At 50.1% G+C, this 22,111-nt stretch overlaps 1 protein-coding gene across 1 annotated transcript in view; it reads right to left on the bottom strand.

The window, feature by feature from the left end:
• Positions 1-21,811, bottom strand: part of LIAS (lipoic acid synthetase) — a 60,651-nt gene extending 38,840 nt beyond the window's left edge. The window contains exon 1 of the mRNA XM_063922779.1: positions 21,361-21,811. Within this exon, the coding sequence (XP_063778849.1) occupies positions 21,361-21,411 (51 nt within the window). The 5' untranslated portion in view covers positions 21,412-21,811. The remainder of the gene's footprint in view (positions 1-21,360) is intronic.
• Between the last annotated feature and the right edge of the window lie 300 nt (positions 21,812-22,111).

Here is a 22,111-nt window from a genome sequence, read left to right as displayed (position 1 = left end):
GTGACACCCTGCTTGCGCAGGAGCACCATCATCTCCGCCATTACCTTGGTAAAAATCCTCGGGGCCGTGGAAAGCCCAAACGGCAACGTCTGAAATTGGTAATGACAGTCCTGTACCGCAAATCTCAGGAACGCCTGATGAGGAGGGAATATCGGAACATGAAGGTATGCATCCTTTATGTCCAGGGAAACCATCCAATCCCCCCCCTCCAGGCTGGCGATGACCGCTCTGAGCGATTCCATCTTGAACTTGAACCTTTTTAAGTACAGGTTCAGGGATTTTAAATTCAAAATGGGCCTGACCGAATCGTCCGGTTTCGGGACCACAAACAGGGTTGAGTAATACCCCTTCCCTTGTTGCAGAAGGGGAACCTTGATTATTACCTGCTGAAGACACAATTTTTGAATTGCATTTAACACTAACTCCCTCTCTGAAGGAGAAGCTGGTAGGGCCGATTTGAAAACCGGCGAGGAGGCACCTCTTCGAATTCCAGCTTGCATCCCCGGGAAACAATCTTTATTGCCCAGGGATCCACCTGCGAGTGGACCCAGATGTGGCTGAAAAATCGAAGACGTGCCCCCACTTGAGCTGACTCCCCCAGGGAAGCCCCAGCATCATGCGGTGGATTTTGCAGACGCAGGGGAGGACTTTTGCTCCTGGGAACTAGCTGTGTGCAGCTTTTTTCCCCTGCCTTTACCTCTGGCAAGAAAGGACGAACCCCGTACCTTTTTGTTTTTATTGGAACGAAAGGACTGCATTTGGTAATGCAGCGCCTTCTTAGGTTGCGGGGGAACATAAGGCAAAAAAATCGATTTACCTGCTGTAGCAGTAGAGACAAGGTCAGAGAGGCCGTCACCAAACAACTCCTCCTCCTTGTAAGGCAACGACTCCATATGCCGCTTTGAGTCGGCATCCCCCGTCCACTGCCGGGTCCACAAGAGTCGCCTAGCAGAAATAGACATAGCATTAATTCTGGAGCTTAGTAAACAAATGTCTCTTTGAGCATCCCTCATATATAACGTAGTATCCTTGATATGCCCTAGGGTCATTAAAATGGTATCCTTATCTAGGGTCTCAATCTCCGTAGATAAGGAATCTGTCCATGCTGCGACAGCACTACAAACCCAGGCCGATGCCATAGCCGGTCTAATAATAGTACCAGAATGTGTGTAAATGTACTTCATGGTAACTTCCTGCTTACTATCAGCAGGATCCTTGAGGGTAGCTGTATCCTGGGATGGCAGTGCTATCTTCTTTGATAAGCGTGTCAACGCCTTGTCTACTTTAGGCGAAGATTCCCATCGTATCCTGTACTTTTGTGGGAAGGGATACGCCATAAGAATCCTCTTGGAAACTTGTAATCTCCTGTCTGGAGATTCCCAAGCCTTTTCGCACAATTCGCTTAGCTCATATGAGGACGGAAAGGTGACCTCAGGTTTTTTCTCTTTATGCATGTGTACCCTCGTGTCAGGGACAGGGGGTTCCTCCGTGATATGCAAAACCTCTTTAATAGCAATAATCATGTAACGAATACCCTTAGCCACTTTTGGCTGTAACTTTGCATCCTCATAGTCGACACTGGAATCTGAATCCGTGTCGCTATCTGTGTCAGTGATCTGGGATAATGTGCGCTTTTGAGACCCGGAAAGTCCCGGTGCCACTGGGACAGGCACGGTCTGACTACCTGACTGTTCCCTAGCCTCAGCTTTGTCTAATCTCTTATGTAATAAATTTACATTAGCATTCAAGACATTCCACATATCCATCCAGTCCGGTGTCGGCGTTGCCGACGGCGGCCTGACAATCATGCACTCCCCCTCCTCCTTAGGTGAGCCTTCATCGTCAAACATGTCGACACACGCGTACCGACACACTCCACACACACAGGGAATCTCTTTTCTGAAGACAGGTTCCCCTTTTAGGCCCTTTGGAGAGACAGAGAGAGAGTATGCCAACACACATCCCAGCGCTATATGACCCAGGAAAAAACACAATGTTTACCCAGTAGCGCTGTTATAATAAGAATTTACTTACCGATAATTCTATTTCTCGTAGTCCGTAGTGGATGCTGGGAACTCCGTAAGGACCATGGGGAATAGCGGCTCCGCAGGAGACTGGGCACAAAAGTAAAGCTTTAGGACTACCTGGTGTGCACTGGCTCCTCCCCCTATGACCCTCCTCCAAGCCTCAGTTAGGATACTGTGCCCGGACGAGCGTACACAATAAGGAAGGATTTTGAATCCCGGGTAAGACTCATACCAGCCACACCAATCACACCGTACAACCTGTGATCTGAACCCAGTTAACAGCATGATAACAGAGGAGCCTCTGAAAAGATGGCTCACAACAATAATAACCCGATTTTTGTAACAATAACTATGTACAAGTATTGCAGACAATTCGCACTTGGGATGGGCGCCCAGCATCCACTACGGACTACGAGAAATAGAATTATCGGTAAGTAAATTCTTATTTTCTCTGACGTCCTAGTGGATGCTGGGAACTCCGTAAGGACCATGGGGATTATACCAAAGCTCCCAAACGGGCGGGAGAGTGCGGATGACTCTGCAGCACCGAATGAGAGAAACTCCAGGTCCTCCTCAGCCAGGGTATCAAATTTGTAGAATTTAGCAAACGTGTTTGCCCCTGACCAAGTAGCTGCTCGGCAAAGTTGTAAAGCCGAGACCCCTCGGGCAGCCGCCCAAGATGAGCCCACCTTCATGGTGGAATGGGCTTTTACAGATTTTGGCTGTGGCAGGCCTGCCACAGAATGTGCAAGCTGAATTGTACTACAAATCCAACGAGCAATAGTCTGCTTAGAAGCAGGAGCACCCAGCTTGTTGGGTGCATACAGGATAAACAGCGAGTCAGATTTTCTGACTCCAGCCGTCCTGGAAACATATATTTTCAGGGCCCTGACTACGTCCAGCAACTTGGAGTCCTCCAAGTCCCTAGTAGCCGCAGGTACCACAATAGGCTGGTTCAAGTGAAACGCTGAAACCACCTTAGGGAGAAATTGAGGACGAGTCCTCAATTCTGCCCTGTCCGTATGAAAAATTAGGTAAGGGCTTTTATAGGATAAAGCCGCCAATTCTGAGACACGCCTGGCCTTCCTGGCCTCGCACCACGCAACATATTTACGCCAAATACGGTGATAATGCTGTACGGTTACATCCTTCCTGGCTTTGATCAGGGTAGGGATGACTTCATCCGGAATGCCTTTTTCCTTCAGGATCCGGCGTTCAACCGCCATGCCGTCAAACGCAGCCGCGGTAAGTCTTGGAACAGGTCCCTTCTTAGAGGTAGAGGCCACGGGTCCTCTGTGAGCATCTCTTGAAGTTCCGGGTACCAAGTCCTTCTTGGCCAATCCGGAGCCACGCGTATAGTCCTTACTCCTCTCCTTCTTATGATTCTCAGTACCTTGGGTATGAGAGGCAGAGGAGGGAACACATACACTGACTGGTACACCCACGGTGTTACCAGAGCGTCCACAGCTATTGCCTGAGGGTCCCCTGACCTGGCGCAATACCTGTCTAGTTTTTTGTTGAGGCGGGACGCCATCATGTCCACCTTTGGGTTTTCCCAACGGTTCACAATCATGTGGAAGACTTCTGGGTGAAGTCCCCACTCTCCCGGGTGGAGGTCGTGTCTGCTGAGGAAGTCTGCTTCCCAGTTGTCCACTCCCGGAATGAACACTGCTGACAGTGCTATCACATGATTTTCCGCCCAGCGAAGAATCCTTGCAGCTTCTGCCATTGCCCTCCTGCTTCTTGTGCCGCCCTGTCTGTTTACGTGGGCGACTGCCGTGATGTTGTCTGACTGGATCAGCACCGGCTGACCTTGAAGCAGAGGTCTTGCTAGGCTTAGAGCACTGTAGATGGCCCTTAGCTCCAGGATATTTATCCTTGGTGACAAGATTATCCGCTGATGCATCTGAAGATGCGACCCGGACCACTTGTCTAGCAGATCCCACTGGAAGGTTCTTGCGTGGAATCTGCCGAATGGGATTGCTTCGTAAGAAGCCACCATCTTTCCCAGGACCCTTGTGCATTGATGCACTGAGACTTGGCCTGGTTTTAGGAGATTTCTGACTAGCTCGGATAACTCCCTGGCTTTCTCCTCCGGGAGAAACACCTTTTTCTGGACTGTGTCCAGGATCATCCCTAGGAATAGAAGGCGTGTCGTCGGGATCAGCTGCGATTTTGGAATATTGAGAATCCAACCGTGCTGCCGCAGCACTATCTGAGATAGTGCTACCCCGACTTCCAACTGTTCCCTGGATCTTGCCCTTATCAGGAGATCGTCCAAGGGGTTCACTACGGCTGGCCGGCGGTCGGGCTCCCGGCGACCAGCATCCCGGCGCCGGGAGCCCGACCGCCGGCTTACCGACAGCTTGGCGAGCGCAAATGAGCCCCTTGCGGGCTCGCTGCGCTCGCCACGCTACGGGCACGGTGGCGCGTTTATTCTCCCTCTATGGGGGTCGTGGACCCCCACGAGGGAAAATAATTGTCGGTATTCCGGCTGTCGGGCTCCCGGCGCCGGTATACTGAGCGCCGGGAGCCCGACCGCCGGCAAACAGAAGACCACCCCGTCCAAGTAAGGGATAACTAAAACTCCCTTCTTTCGAAGGAGTATCATCATTTCGGCCATTACCTTGGTAAAGACCCGGGGTGCCGTGGACAATCCAAACGGCAGCGTCTGAAACTGATAGTGACAGTTCTGTACCACAAACCTGAGGTACCCTTGGTGAGAAGGGTAAATTGGGACATGTAGGTAAGCATCTTTGATGTCCAGAGAGACCATATAGTCCCCTTCTTCCAGGTTTGCAATCACTGCTCTGAGTGACTCCATCTTGAATTTGAACCTTTGTATGTAAGTGTTCAAGGATTTTAGATTTAAAATTGGTCTCACCGAGCCGTCCGGCTTCGGTACCACAAATAGTGTGGAATAGTACCCCTTTCCCTGTTGCAGGAGGGGTACCTTGATTATCACCTGCTGGGAATACAGCTTGTGAATGGCTTGCAATACTGCCTCCCTGTCTGAGGGAGACGTCGGTAAAGCAGACTTTAGGAAACGGCGAGGGGGAGACGTCTCGAATTCCAATTTGTACCCCTGAGATACCACCTGAAGGATCCAGGGGTCCACAGTGCGAGTGGGCCCACTGCGCACTGAACTTCTTGAGACGGGCCCCCACCGTGCCTGAGTCCGCTTGTAAAGCCCCAGCGTCATGCTGAGGACTTTGCGGAGGCGGGAGAGGGCTTTTGTTCCTGGGAACTGGCTGTTTGTTGCAGCCTTTTTCCTCTCCCTCTGCCACGGGGCAGAAATGAGGCGCCTTTTGCCCGCTTGCCCTTATGGGGCCGAAAGGACTGCGCCTGATAATACGGCATCTTCTTGGGTTGAGAAGCTACCTGGGGTAAAAATGTGGATTTTCCAGCAGTTGCCGTGGCTACCAGGTCTGATAGACCTACCCCAAATAACTCCTCCCCCTTATAAGGCAATACTTCCATGTGCCTTTTAGAATCCGCATCACCTGACCACTGCCGCGTCCATAAACCTCTTCTTGCAGAAATGGACAGCGCGCTAACTCTTGATGCCAGTCGGCAAATATCCCTCTGTGCATCACGCATATATAGAAATGCATCCTTCAAATGCTCTATAGTCAGTAATATACTGTCCCTATCTAGGGTATCAATATTTTCAGTCAGGGAATCCGACCACGCCAGGCCCGCACTGCACATCCAGGCTGAGGCGATTGCTGGTCGCAGTATAACACCCGTGTGAGTGTATATACATTTTAGGATATTCTCCAGCTTTCTATCGGCAGGTTCCTTTAGGGCGGCCGTATCAGGAGAAGGTAGTGCTACCTGTTTAGACAAGCGTGTGAGCGCTTTATCCACCCTAGGGGGTGTTTCCCAACGTGCCCTATCCTCTGGCGGGAAAGGGTACGATGCCAATAACCTTTTAGGAATTATCAGTTTTTTATCGGGGGAAACCCACGCCTCATCACACACTTTATTTAATTCCTCGGATACAGGAAAAACTACAGGCAGTTTTTTCTCACCAAACATAATACCCTTTTTAGTGGTACTTGTATTATCAGAGATATGCAATACATTTTTTATTGCTTCAATCATGTAACGTGTGGCCCTAGTGGAAGTCACGTTTGTCTCCTCATCATCGACACTGGAGTCAGTATCCGTGTCTGTGTCTGCCATTTGAGGTAACGGGCGTTTTAAAGCCCCTGATGGCGTTTGAGACCCCTGGACAGGCACAAGCTGAGTAGCCGGCTGTCTCATGTCGTCAACTGTCTGTCGTAAAGAGCTGACACTGTCACGCAATTCCTTCCATAAGCTCATCCACTCAGGTGTCGACTCCCTAGGGGGTGACAACTCTATAATAGGCAATTGCTCTGCCTCCATCTCATTTTCCTCCTCAAACATGTCGACACAATCGTACCGACACACCGCACACACACAGGGAATGCTCTGATAGAGGACAGGACCCCACTAGCCCTTTGGGGAGACAGAGGGAGAGTATGCCAGCACACACCAGAGCGCTATATATAGACAGGAATACCACTATAAAATGTGCTTTTCCCTTTATAGCTGCTTGTTAGTATTAAAACTGCGCCAAATTAGTGCCCCCCTCTCTTTTTTACCCTTTTCTGTAGTGCAGGACTGCAGGGGAGAGTCAGGGAGACGTCCTTCCAGCGGAGCTGTGATGGAAAATGGCGCCTGTGTGCTGAGGAGATAGGCTCCGCCCCCTTCTCGGCGGCCTTTTCTCCCGCTTTTTGGTGAGTTCTGGCAGGGGTTAAAATACATCCATATAGCCCTGGGGGTTATATGTGGTGTATTTATGCCAGCCAAGGTGTTTACATTGCTGCTCAGGGCGCCCCCCCTAGCGCCCTGCACCCTCAGTGACCGAAGTGTGAAGTGTGCCTGAGTAACAATGGCGCACAGCTGCAGTGCTGTGCGCTACCTTGTTGAAGACTGATGTCTTCTGCCGCCGATTTTTCCGGACCTCTTCTTGCTTCTGGCTCTGTAAGGGGGCCGGCGGCGCGGCTCTGGGACCGAGCTCCGAGGCTGGGCCTGTGTTCGGTCCCTCTGGAGCTAATGGTGTCCAGTAGCCTAAGAAGCCCAAGCTGGCTGCAAGCAGGCAGGTTCGCTTCTTCTCCCCTTAGTCCCTCGATGCAGTGAGCCTGTTGCCAGCAGGTCTCACTGAAAATAAAAAACCTAAAACTAAACTTTCACTAAGAAGCTCAGGAGAGCCCCTAGTGTGCACCCTTCTCGGCCGGGCACAAAAATCTAACTGAGGCTTGGAGGAGGGTCATAGGGGGAGGAGCCAGTGCACACCAGGTAGTCCTAAAGCTTTACTTTTGTGCCCAGTCTCCTGCGGAGCCGCTATTCCCCATGGTCCTTACGGAGTTCCCAGCATCCACTAGGACGTCAGAGAAAGTATATATGCGCGCCAATTATGTGCCCCCCCCTCTACTTTAAAACCCTCTTTCACCGTGTGTCAAGCAGGGGAGAGTCCGGGGAGCTTCCTCTCAGCGGTGCTGTGGAGAAAAAAATGGCGCTGGTGAGTGCTGAGGGAGAAGCCCCGCCCCCTCGGCGGCGGGCTTCTGTCCCGGCTCAAAATATGTAAAACATGGTGGGGGCTCTTTAATATACATGTACAGTGCCCACCTGTACATGTATATAGTTAATTTTGCCATAGGAGAGGTTTATATTGCTGCCCAGGGCGCCCCCCCTGCGCCCTGCACCCTTACAGTGACCGGAGTTTGTGAGGTGTATGGGAGCAATGGCGCACAGCTGCAGTGCTGTGCGTTACCTCAGTGAAGCTCACGAAGTCTTCTGCCGCCTTTGAAGCCTTCTTTCTTCTTTTTTACGGCTCTGTGAGGAGGACGGTGGCGGCGCGGCTACGGGATGAACGCCCAGGACGAACCGGTGTTCCAATCCCTCTGGAGCTAATGGTGTCCAGTAGCCTAAGGAGCAGAGCCTATCATTTAAGTAGGTCTGCTCCTCTCTCCTCAGTCCCTCGATGCAGGGAGTCTGTTGCCAGCAGTGCTCCCTGAAAATAAAAAACCTAACAAAATACTTTCTTAGCAGGAGACTGAGGAGAGCTCCCTGCAGTGCACCCATCCTCCTCTGGGCACAGTCTCAAACTGAGGTCTGGAGGAGGGGCATAGAGGGAGGAGCCAGTGCACACCCAGAGTCAAAGTCTTTCTTAAAGTGCCCATGTCTCCTGCGGAGCCCGTCTATACCCCATGGTCCTTACGGAGTCCCAGCATACTCTAGGACGTTAGAGAAAATAAGATTTTACTTACCAGTAAATCTATTTCTCGTAGTCCGTAGTGGATGCTGGGGACTCCGTAAGGACCATGGGGATAGACGGGCTCCACAGGAGACATGGGCACTTTAAGAAAGAATGTAGGTTCTGGTGTGCACTGGCTCCTCCCTCTATGCCCCTCCTCCAGACCTCAGTTAGAGAAACTGTGCCCAGAAGAGCTGACAGTACAAGGAAAGGATTTTGGTAATCCAGGGCAAGATTCATACCAGCCACACCAATCACACCGTATAACATGTGATAACAACCAGTTAACAGTATGACAAATAACAGAGCATCAGGTCAAACCCTGATGCAACCATAACTTAACCCTTATTGAAGCAATAACTATATACAAGTATTGCAGAAGAAGTCCGCACTTGGGACGGGCGCCCAGCATCCACTACGGACTACAAGAAAATAGGATTTTGGTACTTACCAGGTAAATCCTTTTCTTTGAATCCATAGGGGGCACTGGAGTACTCTTGGGATATGGACGGGCTTCCGTAGGAACAGCACTGAATATTTAAATTTAGAAACACTCCACCCCTCCATATCCCCGAGCACTTCTCAGTGTTTTTTACTGAGCCGAACAGGAACTATAGAGATGTTGACAATGGAGTATTACTATATAACATAACTGACAATAACGAAGTTAACACATAACGTTACTGACAACTAAACAGTTGACACCCTAACCAGCACTTGTAATTTGAACCAGTCGGTGAAAGTGTGTTACCATAAGATCCTCAGAACTAACCACAAGTAGGTAAAACTGCTCTGGGTGGGCGTCCAGTGCCCCCTATGGATTCAATGAAAAGGATTTACCTGGTAAGTACCAAAATCCTATTTTCTTTATCATCCACTAGGGGTCACTGGAGTACTCTTGGGACGTACCAAAGCTTCCCCCATGGGCGGGAGAGCTGTTTGGCACTTGTAACACTAGGCGGCCAAAGCTAGATGCTGATGCCGCAAAAGTATCAAACTTGTAAAAGCGCACAAACGTGTGCACTGAAGACCATGTAGCCGCCCGGCAAAGCTGCGTCGCAGAAGCCCCACGACCAGCTGCCCATGAAGTTCCCACAGAACGTGTGGAATGAGCGGTTACTGACGTAGGCGGTTGTAACCTAGCATGAAGGTAAGCCTGACGTATGGTCAGTTTTATCCATCTGGATAAGGTTTGTTTAGACGCTGGCCAACCCATCTTGGCCGCATCATATAGAACAAACAACGTATCCGTTTTACGAACTGCAGACGTTCGGGATACATAAACGCGTAAAGCGCGTACCACATCCAGCGTTCCAGAATGTGCTGTCAACACAGGAACTACTATTGGTTGATTGATGTGAAAAGATGACACTACCTTTGGTAAGAAAACGGGATTCGTCCGAAGTTCCGCTCTGTCATCATGAAATACCAAATACGGTGCCTTGCATGACAAGGCACCCAAATCCGAAACACGCCTTGCCGAAGCTAAGGCTAGGAGAAAAATTGTTTTCCAAGTGAGAAACTTTATATCCACTTGCTGTAAGGGTTCAAAATATGAAGACTGTAAGAACTCCAAAACCAAATTCAAGTCCCATGGCGCTGTAGGTGGAATGAATGGAGGTTGTACCCTGAGTACACCTTGGAGAAAAGTGCGTATAGACGGCAATAGAGCCAATCGTCTTTGAAAGTAAATTGATAAAGCAGATACCTGCACCTTTAGTGTAGATAAACGCAGTCCTCCATCTAACCCTGTTTGTAGAAACAACAACAGGCGGCATACTTTGAAAGCTGATGTCGGAAATTTCTGAGCTTCACACCAACCTATATAGGCACGCCATATTCTGTAATAATGAGCTGCCGTAACCGGCTTCCTAGCTCGTAACATGGTTGGTATAACCGAATCTGGAATGCCCTCTCTTCTTAAGAGGGCGGTCTCAACAGCCACCCCGTCAAACGCAGCCGCGCTAAATCGGGGTAAAAGAACGGACCCTGTTGTAACAGGTCTGTACGTAGCGGGAGCGGCCAAGGATCGTCTGCGAGTAATCCTCGGAGATCCGAGAACCAAGCTCTCCGGGGCCAATGAGGTGCCACTAGTATGACTGTGACCGACTCTCTTTTGATCCGTTTTAGCACCAGAGGGAGCAACGGAAACGGTGGAAACAGATACACAAGACTGTACGGCCACGCTACAGTGAGAGCATCCACCGCCACTGCCTTTGGATCTCTTGTTCTGGACACATACTGGAACGTTTGGTGATTGTGTCGAGATGCCATCAGGTCCACCTGAGGATAACCCCACCGCTGAACCAACATGTGAAACACTTCTGGATTTAATGCCCATTCGCCTGGATGAAAATCCCGACGACTGAGATAATCCGCTTCCCAGTTGTCCACTCCCGGAATGAACACGGCCGACAATATCACTTGGTGACATTCCGCCCAATTGAGGATTCGAGCTACTTCCCGCATTGCCATGCGGCTTCTCGTTCCTCCTTGTTTGTTGATGTATGCGACCGCCGTCGCATTGTCCGACTGCACTTGGACAGGCTGACAGCGAAGCATATGCACTGCTTGTCGTAGCGCATTGTAAATTGCGCGGAGTTCTAGAACATTTATAGACAGCAATTTCTCGTGATCCGCCCAGAGACCCTGGAGCTGACAATTTTGAATTACCGCTCCCCAACCTCTGAGACTGGCGTCCGTAGTTAGAATTATCCAATTCCAACCTCCGAACCGTCTTCCTGCGGTTAAATTGTGTTCCTTGAGCCACCAGAGCAGAGATACTCTTGCTGTTGGCGACAACCTCACCCTGTGGTGAATCTGCAGATGCGAGCCCGACCACTGGGCAAGCACGTTCAGCTGAAATGGACGAGAATGAAATCTTCCGAACTGAAGCGCCTCGAAAGCTGCCACCATTGTGCCTAAAAGGCGAATGCACAAGTGTACCGACACTGTGCGTGGCTTGAGCACTAATTGTACTAGATGGCGTAGCATTTGTACTTTCTGTTGTGGTAGGTAAATTCTTTGATTGACCGTATCGAGAATCATACCTAGGAACTGAAGGCGTTGAGACGGAATTAGATGTGATTTCTTGAAGTTTACAATCCAACCGTGGTGAACCAGTACATTGTATGTTAGCAGCGCATGTTGGGTAAGTATCTGTTGAGACGGAGCTTTGATGAGCAGATCGTCTAAATACGGAACTATTGTCACTCCCAGGGATCTGAGGTGAGCTATCATCACAGACATCACTTTGGTGAATACCCGAGGCGCTGATGACAGGCCAAACGGTAGAGCCTGAAACTGGTAATGGTTCTGGCGTATTGCAAACCGCAAGAATTTCTGATGAGGCTGCCAAATTGGAATGTGTAAGTACGCATCCTTGAGGTCTAACGCAATCATAAATTCCTTTGTCTCTAACCCCGTAATCACCGAACGTAGAGACTCCATTTTGAATCTGTAGTAAGTTACGTACTGATTGAGCCCCTTTAAGTTCAATATTGGTCTAACTGAGCCATCCGGCTTCGGGACCACAAACAGACTTGAATAATAACCCTGACCCTGTTGGTGTACAGGGACCGGAATCAACACTGCCGAATCCAGTAAGGACTGAATGGCAATTTGCAAAACCGTCCTCTTGTCGTCCGACAGAGGCAATCCTGTCTTGAAAAACCTTTTAACACTAAATTGCGGATCCAGCCCTCCGCGGATGTGTGGAACCACGCCACATGGAACGTCTGAAGGCGTGCTCCCACAATTGGAGAACCGAGATGGGCTGGTAACCCGTCATGCCACTGGCTTGTCGGTAACCTTAGCGTCTTGGCGAGTTGTGTTGGTTTGATGGAAACCACGTCCTCGACCACGTCTAGCAGGCGTGGCTGATCCTCTGCCACGTCCTCGAAAGGGCTGAGGTCTAAAGGATGTGAACGAAGGTCCAGCGTACCTTCGTCTTGGAGCCGGTGGAGGCAATGGTAAGAAAACAGACTTACCTCCCGTAGCCTCCGCAATCCATGCGTCCAATTCTGGACCAAACAACTTCTTGCCATCGTAAGGCAACGCCTCTATACTTCGTTTGACCTCTGCCTCCGCCTGATAAGTACGCAGGTAGAGTGCTCTTCGTGCCGTAACTAGCGACGATGAAATACGAGAAGTGAGCTGACAGACGTCAGTAGACGCTGTACAGAGATACTCTACAGCCTCAATCATTTGATTTACAAGAATTATCAGGTTTTCGTCATGTAAAGAAGATTTGAGTTCTGTAAGCCATATTATGAGCGCCTTAGTTACCCAAATGCCAACCAATCCAGGTCTTAGCATCACACCTGCTGCTACATACATGGTTTTTAGCATAGTTTCTATCTTGCGATCTGAAGGATCTTTAAGCGTAGTAGCTGCTGGCACTGGTATGGTTAATTTCTTGGTAAGCTTCGACACTGAAGAATCAACTATTGGTGGATTCTCCCATGTACACGTTACCGAGTCTGGAAACGGATAACTAGACTTAAATCTGCGAGGTATAGAAAACCGTTTATCTGGATTCTGTCGTGTTTCTACTAACATCTGATTTAGAGAATCCGACACAGGAAAACTTACTGGCGTCTTCCGTCGTTTAGTAAATACGACCTGATCATTGGTGAGAGGCTGCTCAGCTTCAGGAAACCTTAGAGACTGACGTACCGCTCTGATGAGATCATCAATGCCGGAACTGTTAAAATCCTCGCCATCTGACTCCACTTCGCCCTCCTCACCCTCATCGTGTTCCGTGAGGTCTGGCATGGAATCGTCAGAATGCAACATAGCAGACACTGGAAAATCATAAGACATATGAAAATTATCCCGTTTGCCCAAAATGGATTTGGACCTTACGCAAGGCTGAGATGCCTCCGGTAGTTCTGGCGGTCTCACCCTAGACTCAGATCTTATCGTTTCTCGCTCCAGACGAGCAGCGGTCATTTCTGTCTGTAATCTATCCAGTACATTTACTAACATACCCCACGGCGGGTCCGGTGAGGACATTGGTTGTAAAACTGGCGCAGAAATGGTATTCTGAACGGAATCCACAAAACATACTGTACATGTGGTAGATGCATCCGGTAACACACTGCCACATACTTTGCAATTATGCTTTTTAGTTTTTGCTGGTGCCTTACTCATTATGGCGACAGACAATACAATACACAAAAAACCAGACACCTGCACGACTCAGTAAAATAGCAATAAGGTGTCTCTGTATATATATCTGGCCAAGTGCAGTACACGTGGCCAGTACTAAGAAATGTGATCCCAAATTCCCACTAACACCCCTGCGCCTCCGGTGGAGTAGAGATGTAGGACAGGAACGTTCTGGAATCACAGCAGGAAGACACAGGAAGCATGGTTAAACATGGCTGCCATGCTATCTTATACATATAATCTTAGTGCTGGTTACAAAACTTTCACTGATTATAATGCAACAATCCCTGCAGCCTCTTATCTGCTGCTGCAGTATTTCATATGCCGCTTATTGCCCCTGTATTTATTATTGTTTGTCCCCCCTGTAATGGCTGCCTGCTCTTTTCGACTCAGAGCAGCGCCAGCACAGCGTGTGGGGCCCCAGCGGGTATCGCAGAGCGCTGTGAGCCCGAGTGAGCCGCGTGTTGGGACCCGGAGCAATAACGGCGGCCAGCCCCGTGAGCGAGAGAGCTGCGGCGGCCGGCGGCCTCTGAGAGGAGATCAGCGGTGGCCTGCACGGAGGTCTGAAGACTGTGGCCGTTGGGAGGGCGCTGAGTGGGGAGAGCAGCGGCGTGGACAGACGGCCTGGAGCGCTAAGCACTACAATGTCCCCACACCTCGGGGCGGCAGCGGGAGCTGACCGCCCCCTTCACATACCTGAATCCTGCAGTTGTGCGGAGGCTCCGACGGGGCTTCTTGAACAAGCGCCGGCCAGCCTGTGCAAGAGGCTGTGTGTGTGGCTGTGAGGGAGCTCTTTCAGAGAGGCCCGACACGCCCGTGCTGCTATCCGCAGCTGCACTATCCCTGACCCTGCCTTTGGAAGGGGGAAAGGGATGTGTCAAATAGTAGAAAAAAAATAAAAAATAAAAAATTCTTCAAGTAACCGTGACTTCAGTTACAGAGCTGTTGCCACGTGTAGCACAGAAAAAACACTGAGAAGTGCTCGGGGATATGGAGGGGTGGAGTGTTTCTAAATTTAAATATTCAGTGCTGTTCCTACGGAAGCCCGTCCATATCCCAAGAGTACTCCAGTGACCCCTAGTGGATGATAAAGAAATAGATTTACCGGTAAGTAAAATCTTATTTTCTCTAACGTCTTAGTGGATGCTGGGGACTCCGTAAGGACCATGGGGATTATACCAAAGCTCCCAAACGGGCGGGAGAGTGCGGATGACTCTGCAGCACAGATGGAGCAAACACAAGGTCCTCCTCAGCCAGGGTATCAAACTTGTAGAACTTTGCAAAAGTGTTTGAACCTGACCAAGTAGCCGCTCGGCAAAGCTGTAATGCCGAGACCCCTCGGGAAGCCGCCCAAGAAGAGCCCACCTTCCTAGTGGAATGGGCCTTAACGGATTTTGGCAGCGGCAATCCAGCCGCAGAATTAACCTGCTGAATCGTGTTACAGATCCAGCGAGCAATAGTTTGCTTTGAAGCAGGAGCACCAAGCTTGTTGGAAGCATACAGGATAAACAAAGACTCTGTTTTCCTGACCCTAGCCGTTCTGGCTACATAAACCTTCAAAGCCCTGACCACATCAAGTAACTCGGAATCCTCCAAGTCAGTAGTAGCCACAGGCACCACAATAGGTTGGTTTATATGAAAGGATGAAACCACTTTCGGCAGAAATTGTGGACGGGTCCGCAATTCTGCTCTGTCCGCATGGAAAACCAGATAGGGGCTTTTATGTGACAAAGCCGCCAACTCTGACACACGCCTAGCCGAAACCAAGGCTAATAGCATGACCACCTTCCACGTGAGATATTTCAACTCCACCGTTTTGAGTGGTTCAAACCAGGGGGATTTCAGGAAACTCAACACCACGTTAAGATCCCAAGGTGCCACTGGAGGCACAAAAGGGGGCTGAATATGCAGCACTCCCTTTACAAACGTCTGAACTTCAGGTAGAGAAGCCAACTCTTTTTGAAAGAAAATGGATAGGGCCGAAATCTGGACCTTAATGGAACCCAATTTTAGGCCCAAATTTACTCCGGACTGTAGGAAGTGAAGGAAACGGCCCAGCTGGAACTCCTCCGTAGGAGCATTCCTGGCCTCACACCAAGCAACATATTTTCGCCATATACGGTGATAATGTTGAGCTGTCACGTCCTTCCTAGCCTTTATCAGCGTAGGAATTACCTCATCCGGAATGCCTTTCTTTGCTAGGATCCGGCGTTCAACCGCCATGCCGTCAAATGCAGCCGCGGTAAGTCTTGGAACAGACAGGGCCCCTGTTGCAACAAGTCCTGTCTTAGAGGAAGAGGCCACGGGTCCTCTGTGAGCATTTCTTGCAGATCTGGATACCAAGTCCTTCGTGGCCAATCTGGAACAATGAGTATTGTTCTCACTCCTCTTTTTCTTATTATCCTCAGCACCTTGGGTATGAGAGGAAGAAATACATAGACCGACTGGAAAACCCACGGTGTCACCAGGGCGTCTACAGCTATCGCCTGAGGGTCTCTTGACCTGGCGCAATACCTCTGTAGCTTTTTGTTGAGGCGGGATGCCATCATGTCCACCTGTGGCAGTTCCCACCGACTTGTAATCTGTGCGAAGACTTCCTGATGAAGTCCCTACTCTCCCGGGTGGAGGTCGTGTCTGCTGAGGAAGTCTGCTTCCCAGTTGTCCACTCCCGGGATGAACACTGCTGACAGTGCGCTGACGTGATTCTCCGCCCAGCGAAGAATTATGGTGGCTTCCGCCATCGCCACTCTGCTCCTTGTGCCGCCTTGGCGGTTTACATGAGCCACTGCGGTGATGTCGTCTGACTGAATCAGAACCGGTTAGTCGCGAAGCAGGGTCTCCGCTTGACGTAGGGCGTTGTATATGGTCCTTAGTTCCATGATGTTGATGTGAAGGCAAGTCTCTTGACTTGACCACAGACCTTGGAAATTTCTTCCCTGTGTGACTGCACTCCAACCTCGGAGGCTTGCGTCCGTGGTCACCAGGACCCAGTCCTGAATGCCGAATCCGCGGCCCTCGAGAAGGTGAGCGCTCTGCAGCCACCACAGGAGTGTCATCCTGGCCCTGGGGGATAGGGTGATTTACTGATGCATCTGAAGATGTGATCCAGACCACTTGTCCAGTAAGTCCCATTGAAAAGTCCTTGCATGGAACCTGCCGAAGGGAATGGCCTCGTATGATGCCACCATCTTTCCCAGGACACGAGTGCAGTGATGCACTGACACCTGTTTTGGTTTTAATAGGTTCCTGACCAGTGTCATGAGTTCCTGAGCTTTCTCCATCGGGAGATAAGCCGTTGCTGGTCTGTGTCTAGAATCATGCCCAGGAAAGGCAGACGAGTCGTAGGAACCAACTGCGACTTTGGAATATTTAGAATCCAGCCGTGTTGCCGTAACACTTCCAGAGAAAGTGCTACGCTGATCAGCAACTGCTCTCTTGATCTCGCTTTTATGAGGAGATCGTCCAAGTATGGGATAATTGTGACTCCTTGCTTCCGCAGGAGTACCATCATTTCCGCCATTACCTTGGTAAATATTCTCGGAGCCATGGAGAGACCAAACGGCAACGTCTGAAATTGGTAATGACAATCCTGTACCACAAATCTGAGGTACGCCTGATGAGGTGGATAAATGGGGACATGAAGGTATGCATCCTTTATGTCCAGAGACACCATAAAATCCCCCCTTTCCAGGCTTGCGATGACCGCTCTCAGCGATTCCATCTTGAACTTGAACCTTTTCAGATATATGTTCAGGGATTTTAAATTCAATATGGGTCTGACCGAACCGTCTGGTTTCGGGACTACAAACATGGTCGAATAATAACCCCTTCCTTGTTGAAGGAGGGGAACCTTGACCACCACCTGTTGAAGATACAATTTGTGAATTGCAGTTAACACTATTTCCCTCTCGTGGGGGGAAGCTGGCAGGGCCGATTTGAGGTATCGGTGAGGGGGCATCTCCTCGAATTCCAGCTTATATCCCTGAGACACAATATCCAACTGGGAGTGAACCCACTTGTGGCTGAAATTTTGAAGACGTGCCCCCACCGGGCCTGGCTCCGCTTGTGGAGCCCCAGCGTCATGCGGTGGATTTTGTAGAGGCTGGGGAGGACTTCTGTTCCTGGGAACTAGCTGTGTTGTGCAGCTTCTTTCCTCTGCCCCTGCCTCTGGCAAGAAAGGACGCACCTCGGACTTTCTTGTTTTTCTGTGATCGAAAGGACTGCATTTGATAATACGGTGCTCTCTTAGGCTGTGAGGAAACATATGGCAAAAAATTTGACTTTCCAGCAGTAGCTGTGGAGACCAGGTCCGAGAGACCCTCCGCAAACAATTCCTCACCCTTGTAAAGTAACCTCCATATGCCTTTTTGAGTCGGCATCACCTGTCCATTGCCGAGCCCACAGGACCCTTCTGGCAGAAATTGACATAGCATTTATTCTAGAACCCAGTAGACTAATGTCTCTTTGAGCATCTCTCATATATAGGACAGCGTCTTTAATATGCCCCAAGGTCAACAATATAGTATCCTTGTCTAAGGTATCAATTTCCTCAGACACGGTATCCGTCCATGCTGCTACAGCACTACACACCCAGGCCGACGCGATCGCCGGCCTCAGTAAGGTACCTGAATGTGTATAAATGGACTTCAGGGTAACCTCCTGTTTGCGATCCGCAGCATCTTTGAGGGTAGCCGTATCCTGCGACGGCAGGGCTACCTTCTTGGATAAGCATGTTAAAGCTTTGTCCACCTTAGGGGAGGATTCCCAGCGTAACCTGTCCGTTGGCGGGAAAGGATACGCCATAAGAATCCTTTTGGAAATCTGCAGTTTTTTATCTGGAGGTTCCCAAGCCTTTTCACATAACTCATTTAGCTCGTGTGAGGGGGGAAAGGTTACCTCTGGCTTCTTTTCCCCATACATATGTACCCTCTTGTCAGGGACTGGGATTTCCTCTGTGATGTGCAACACATCCTTAATTGCTATAATCATATAACGGATGGATTTAGCCAATTTTGGCTGTAACTTTGCATTATCGTAATCGACACTGGAGTCAGAATCCATGTCGGTATCTGTGTAAACAATTTGGGATAGTGGGCGCTTCTGAGACCCTGACGGCCTCTGCGACATAGGATCAGGCACGGGTTGGGACCCTGACTGTCCTGAGGCTTCAGCTTTTTCTAACCTTTTATGCAAGGAATTAACATTATCATTTAAAACCTTCCACATATCCATCCAATCAGGTGTCGGCGCCGTCAGCGGAGACACCGCATTCATTTGCTTCCGCTCTGCTTCCACATAGCCTTCCTCATCAGACATGTCGACACAAGCGTACCGACACACCACACACACAGGGAATGCCCTTTTTGAAGACAGTCCCCCCACAAGGCCCTTAGGAGAGACAGAGAGAGAGTATGCCAGCACACACCCCAGCGCTATAAACCCAGGAATAACACAGTAACTTAATGTTAACCCAGTAGCTGCTGTTTATATAATGTTTTTTGCGCCTAATTATGTGCCCCCCCTCTCTTTTTACCCTCTTCTACCATGTATCTGCAGGGGAGAGCCTGGGGAGCTTCCTCTCAGCGGAGCTGTGGAGAAAAAATGGCGCTGGTGAGTGCTGAGGAAGAAGCTCTGCCCCCTCGGCGGCGGGCTTCTGTCCCGCTTAAATATGCAATTTTTGGCGGGGGCTCATACATATATACAGTGCCCAGCTGTATATATGTTTAACTTTTGCCAAAAGTGGTCCCAAATGCTGCCCAGGGCGCCCCCCCCTCCCTGCACCCTTACAGTGACCGGAGTATGTGAGGTGTGTGGGAGCAATGGCGCACAGCTGCAGTGCTGTGCGTTACCTCAGTGAAGAACGGAGTCTTCTGCCGCCTGTGAAGTCTTCTTTGCTTCTCATACTCACCCGGCTTCTGTCCACCGGCTCTGCGAGGGGGACGGCGGCGCGGCTCTGGGATCGGACGGCGAGGGTGAGATCCTGCGTACGATCCCTCTGGAGCTAATGGCGTCCAGTAGCCTAAGAAGCAGGACCTAGCTTCAGAGAGTAGGGCTGCTTCTCTCCCCTCAGTCCCACGATGCAGGGAGTCTGTTGCCAGCAGAGCTCCCTGAAAATAAAAAACCTAACAAAATACTTTCTCTCAGCAAACTCAGGAGAGCTCACTGAAAAGCACCCAGCTCGTCTGGGCACAGTATCAAACTGAGGTCTGGAGGAGGGGCATAGAGGGAGGAGCCATTGCACACCAGAACCTAAATTCTTTCTTAAAGTGCCCATGTCTCTACCTGAAGTTCAGACGTTTGTAAAGGGAGTGCTGCATATTCAGCCCCCTTTTGTGCCTCCAGTGGCACCTTGGGATCTTAACGTGGTGTTGAGTTTCCTGAAATCCCACTGGTTTGAACCACTCAAAACGGTGGAGTTGAAATATCTCACGTGGAAGGTGGTCATGCTATTAGCCTTGGCTTCGGCTAGGCGTGTGTCAGAGTTGGCGGCTTTGTCACATAAAAGCCCCTATCTGGTTTTCCATGCGGATAGAGCAGAATTGCGGACCCGTCCACAATTTCTGCCGAAAGTGATTTCATCCTTTCATATAAACCAACCTATTGTGGTGCCTGTGGCTACTACTGACTTGGAGGATTCCGAGTTACTTGATGTGGTCAGGGCTTTGAAGGTTTATGTAGCCAGAACGGCTAGGGTCAGGAAAACAGAGTCTTTGTTTATCCTGTATGCTTCCAACAAGCTTGGTGCTCCTGCTTCAAAGCAAACTATTGCTCGCTGGATCTGTAACACGATTCAGCAGGCTCATTCTGCGGCTGGATTGCCGCTGCCAAAATCAGTTAAGGCCCATTCCACTAGGAAGGTGGGCTCTTCTTGGGCGGCTGCCCGAGGGGTCTCGGCATTGCAGCTTTGCCGAGTGGCTACTTGGTCAGGTTCAAACACTTTTGCAAAGTTCTACAAGTTTGATACCCTGGCTGAGGAGGACCTTGTGTTTGCTCCATCTGTGCTTCCAAGTCATCCGCACTCTCCCGCCCGTTTGGGAGCTTTGGTATAATCCCCATGGTCCTTACGGAGTCCCCAGCATCCACTAGGACGTTAGAGAAAATAAGATTTTACTTACCGGTAAATCTATTTCTCGTAGTCCGTAGTGGATGCTGGGCGCCCGTCCCAAGTGCGGACTTCTTCTGCAATACTTGTATATAGTTATTGCTTCAATAAGGGTTAAGTTATGGTTGCATCAGGGTTTGACCTGATGCTCTGTTATTTGTCATACTGTTAACTGGTTGTTATCACATGTTATACGGTGTGGCTGGTATGAATCTTGCCCTGGATTACCAAAATCCTTTCCTTGTACTGTCAGCTCTTCTGGGCACAGTTTCTCTAACTGAGGTCTGGAGGAGGGGCATAGAGGGAGGAGCCAGTGCACACCAGAACCTAAATTCTTTCTTAAAGTGCCCATGTCTCCTACGGAGCCCGTCTATCCCCATGGTCCTTACGGAGTCCCCAGCATCCACTAGGACGTTAGAGAAATTATATATATATATATATATATATATATATATATATATAATCGGTGCGAGAAGACCAGCGCTGTGCTGAAGCTGTACACCAGATAATAAAATTATGTACAGCTGTAAGTGTGGCAGCACAGTGGTAAGTATTACAACCTAATAGTGCCGGGGCTCGCTCATGCTGACCAGGGCCCTATCTGTGAAGAGTTCTGATGTTCTCCCCAAGATTATCTGGGTTCCCTCCCCCATGACTGCACTGCAAAGCCAACAAGCACCCTTGCCCTGAGTAAATGAGTAAAGGTGCGGGTTAGCAAAGGATGGGTGTGCATATCACAGAGCCATTGTATTTACATCATTGTAATATCTCACCCCAGTGACCCGAATCAGCTCTGCGCACTTTCTCAGCCCGACCAGCCTCATCGTGCCACTCACTCTCCTGAGTGTCTGCTCCTGGGCTGACTGCACGTAAGGGCACTGCTCTGGCAGCGATTGGTCGCGCCTTCACATACACATACTTTACAATCAGCTCGCGCTAAGATAGGCACCCGCGGGCTTCCGTAGCCAGCCAGTGCTAGTTGATAAAAAAAAAAAACGGTAGTTGATTTGTTCCTTGAGGCTATGCGCTTCAGATGTACAGCAGTCGTAGCACTGTATGTAGGTCACCACAGCTGCTGTGAAACCATAAGTCGCAGCCAGCCTTGCTAGTCTCTCACGCCGGGGCATGTAGTGTCACAGCAGCTGTTAGACCACAGCAGGCTGCCATCTACTACTATCCCTACTCTTGCATCAGGCAATCGATTGATCACGGCTGCGTTGATGGCGTTGCTGACTTGTCCCTGGCGACGCCGGCAGTATAAATACGTGATGACGTCAGACGTCCTCCCTTTCCTCTGTCACCAGCGAGGTAAGGAGATGGCGGCCATCGACTGGCTGGATGCCGGAATCCCGGTCCATCCTGACTGTGTGCCGGTCACCATACTGCCGGGCACGGTGTAGCGGCCCCCTCGGGGTGTGTGGCTGATGCTGTGCGAGATATGGGCGTGCTGTGTGCGCGGGGTAACGGTGTGGTGACGTCCCCTTCCCCCGGCCTGGCCTAGCACTGGTGGCGGCTGTAGGTAGT

The sequence above is a fragment of the Pseudophryne corroboree genome, chromosome 1 (assembly GCF_028390025.1).
Source record: "Pseudophryne corroboree isolate aPseCor3 chromosome 1, aPseCor3.hap2, whole genome shotgun sequence".
Lineage (NCBI taxonomy): Eukaryota > Metazoa > Chordata > Amphibia > Anura > Myobatrachidae > Pseudophryne > Pseudophryne corroboree.
The sequence above is the reverse complement of the archived record's forward strand: the minus strand, read 5'-3'. Positions and strand labels throughout refer to the sequence as shown.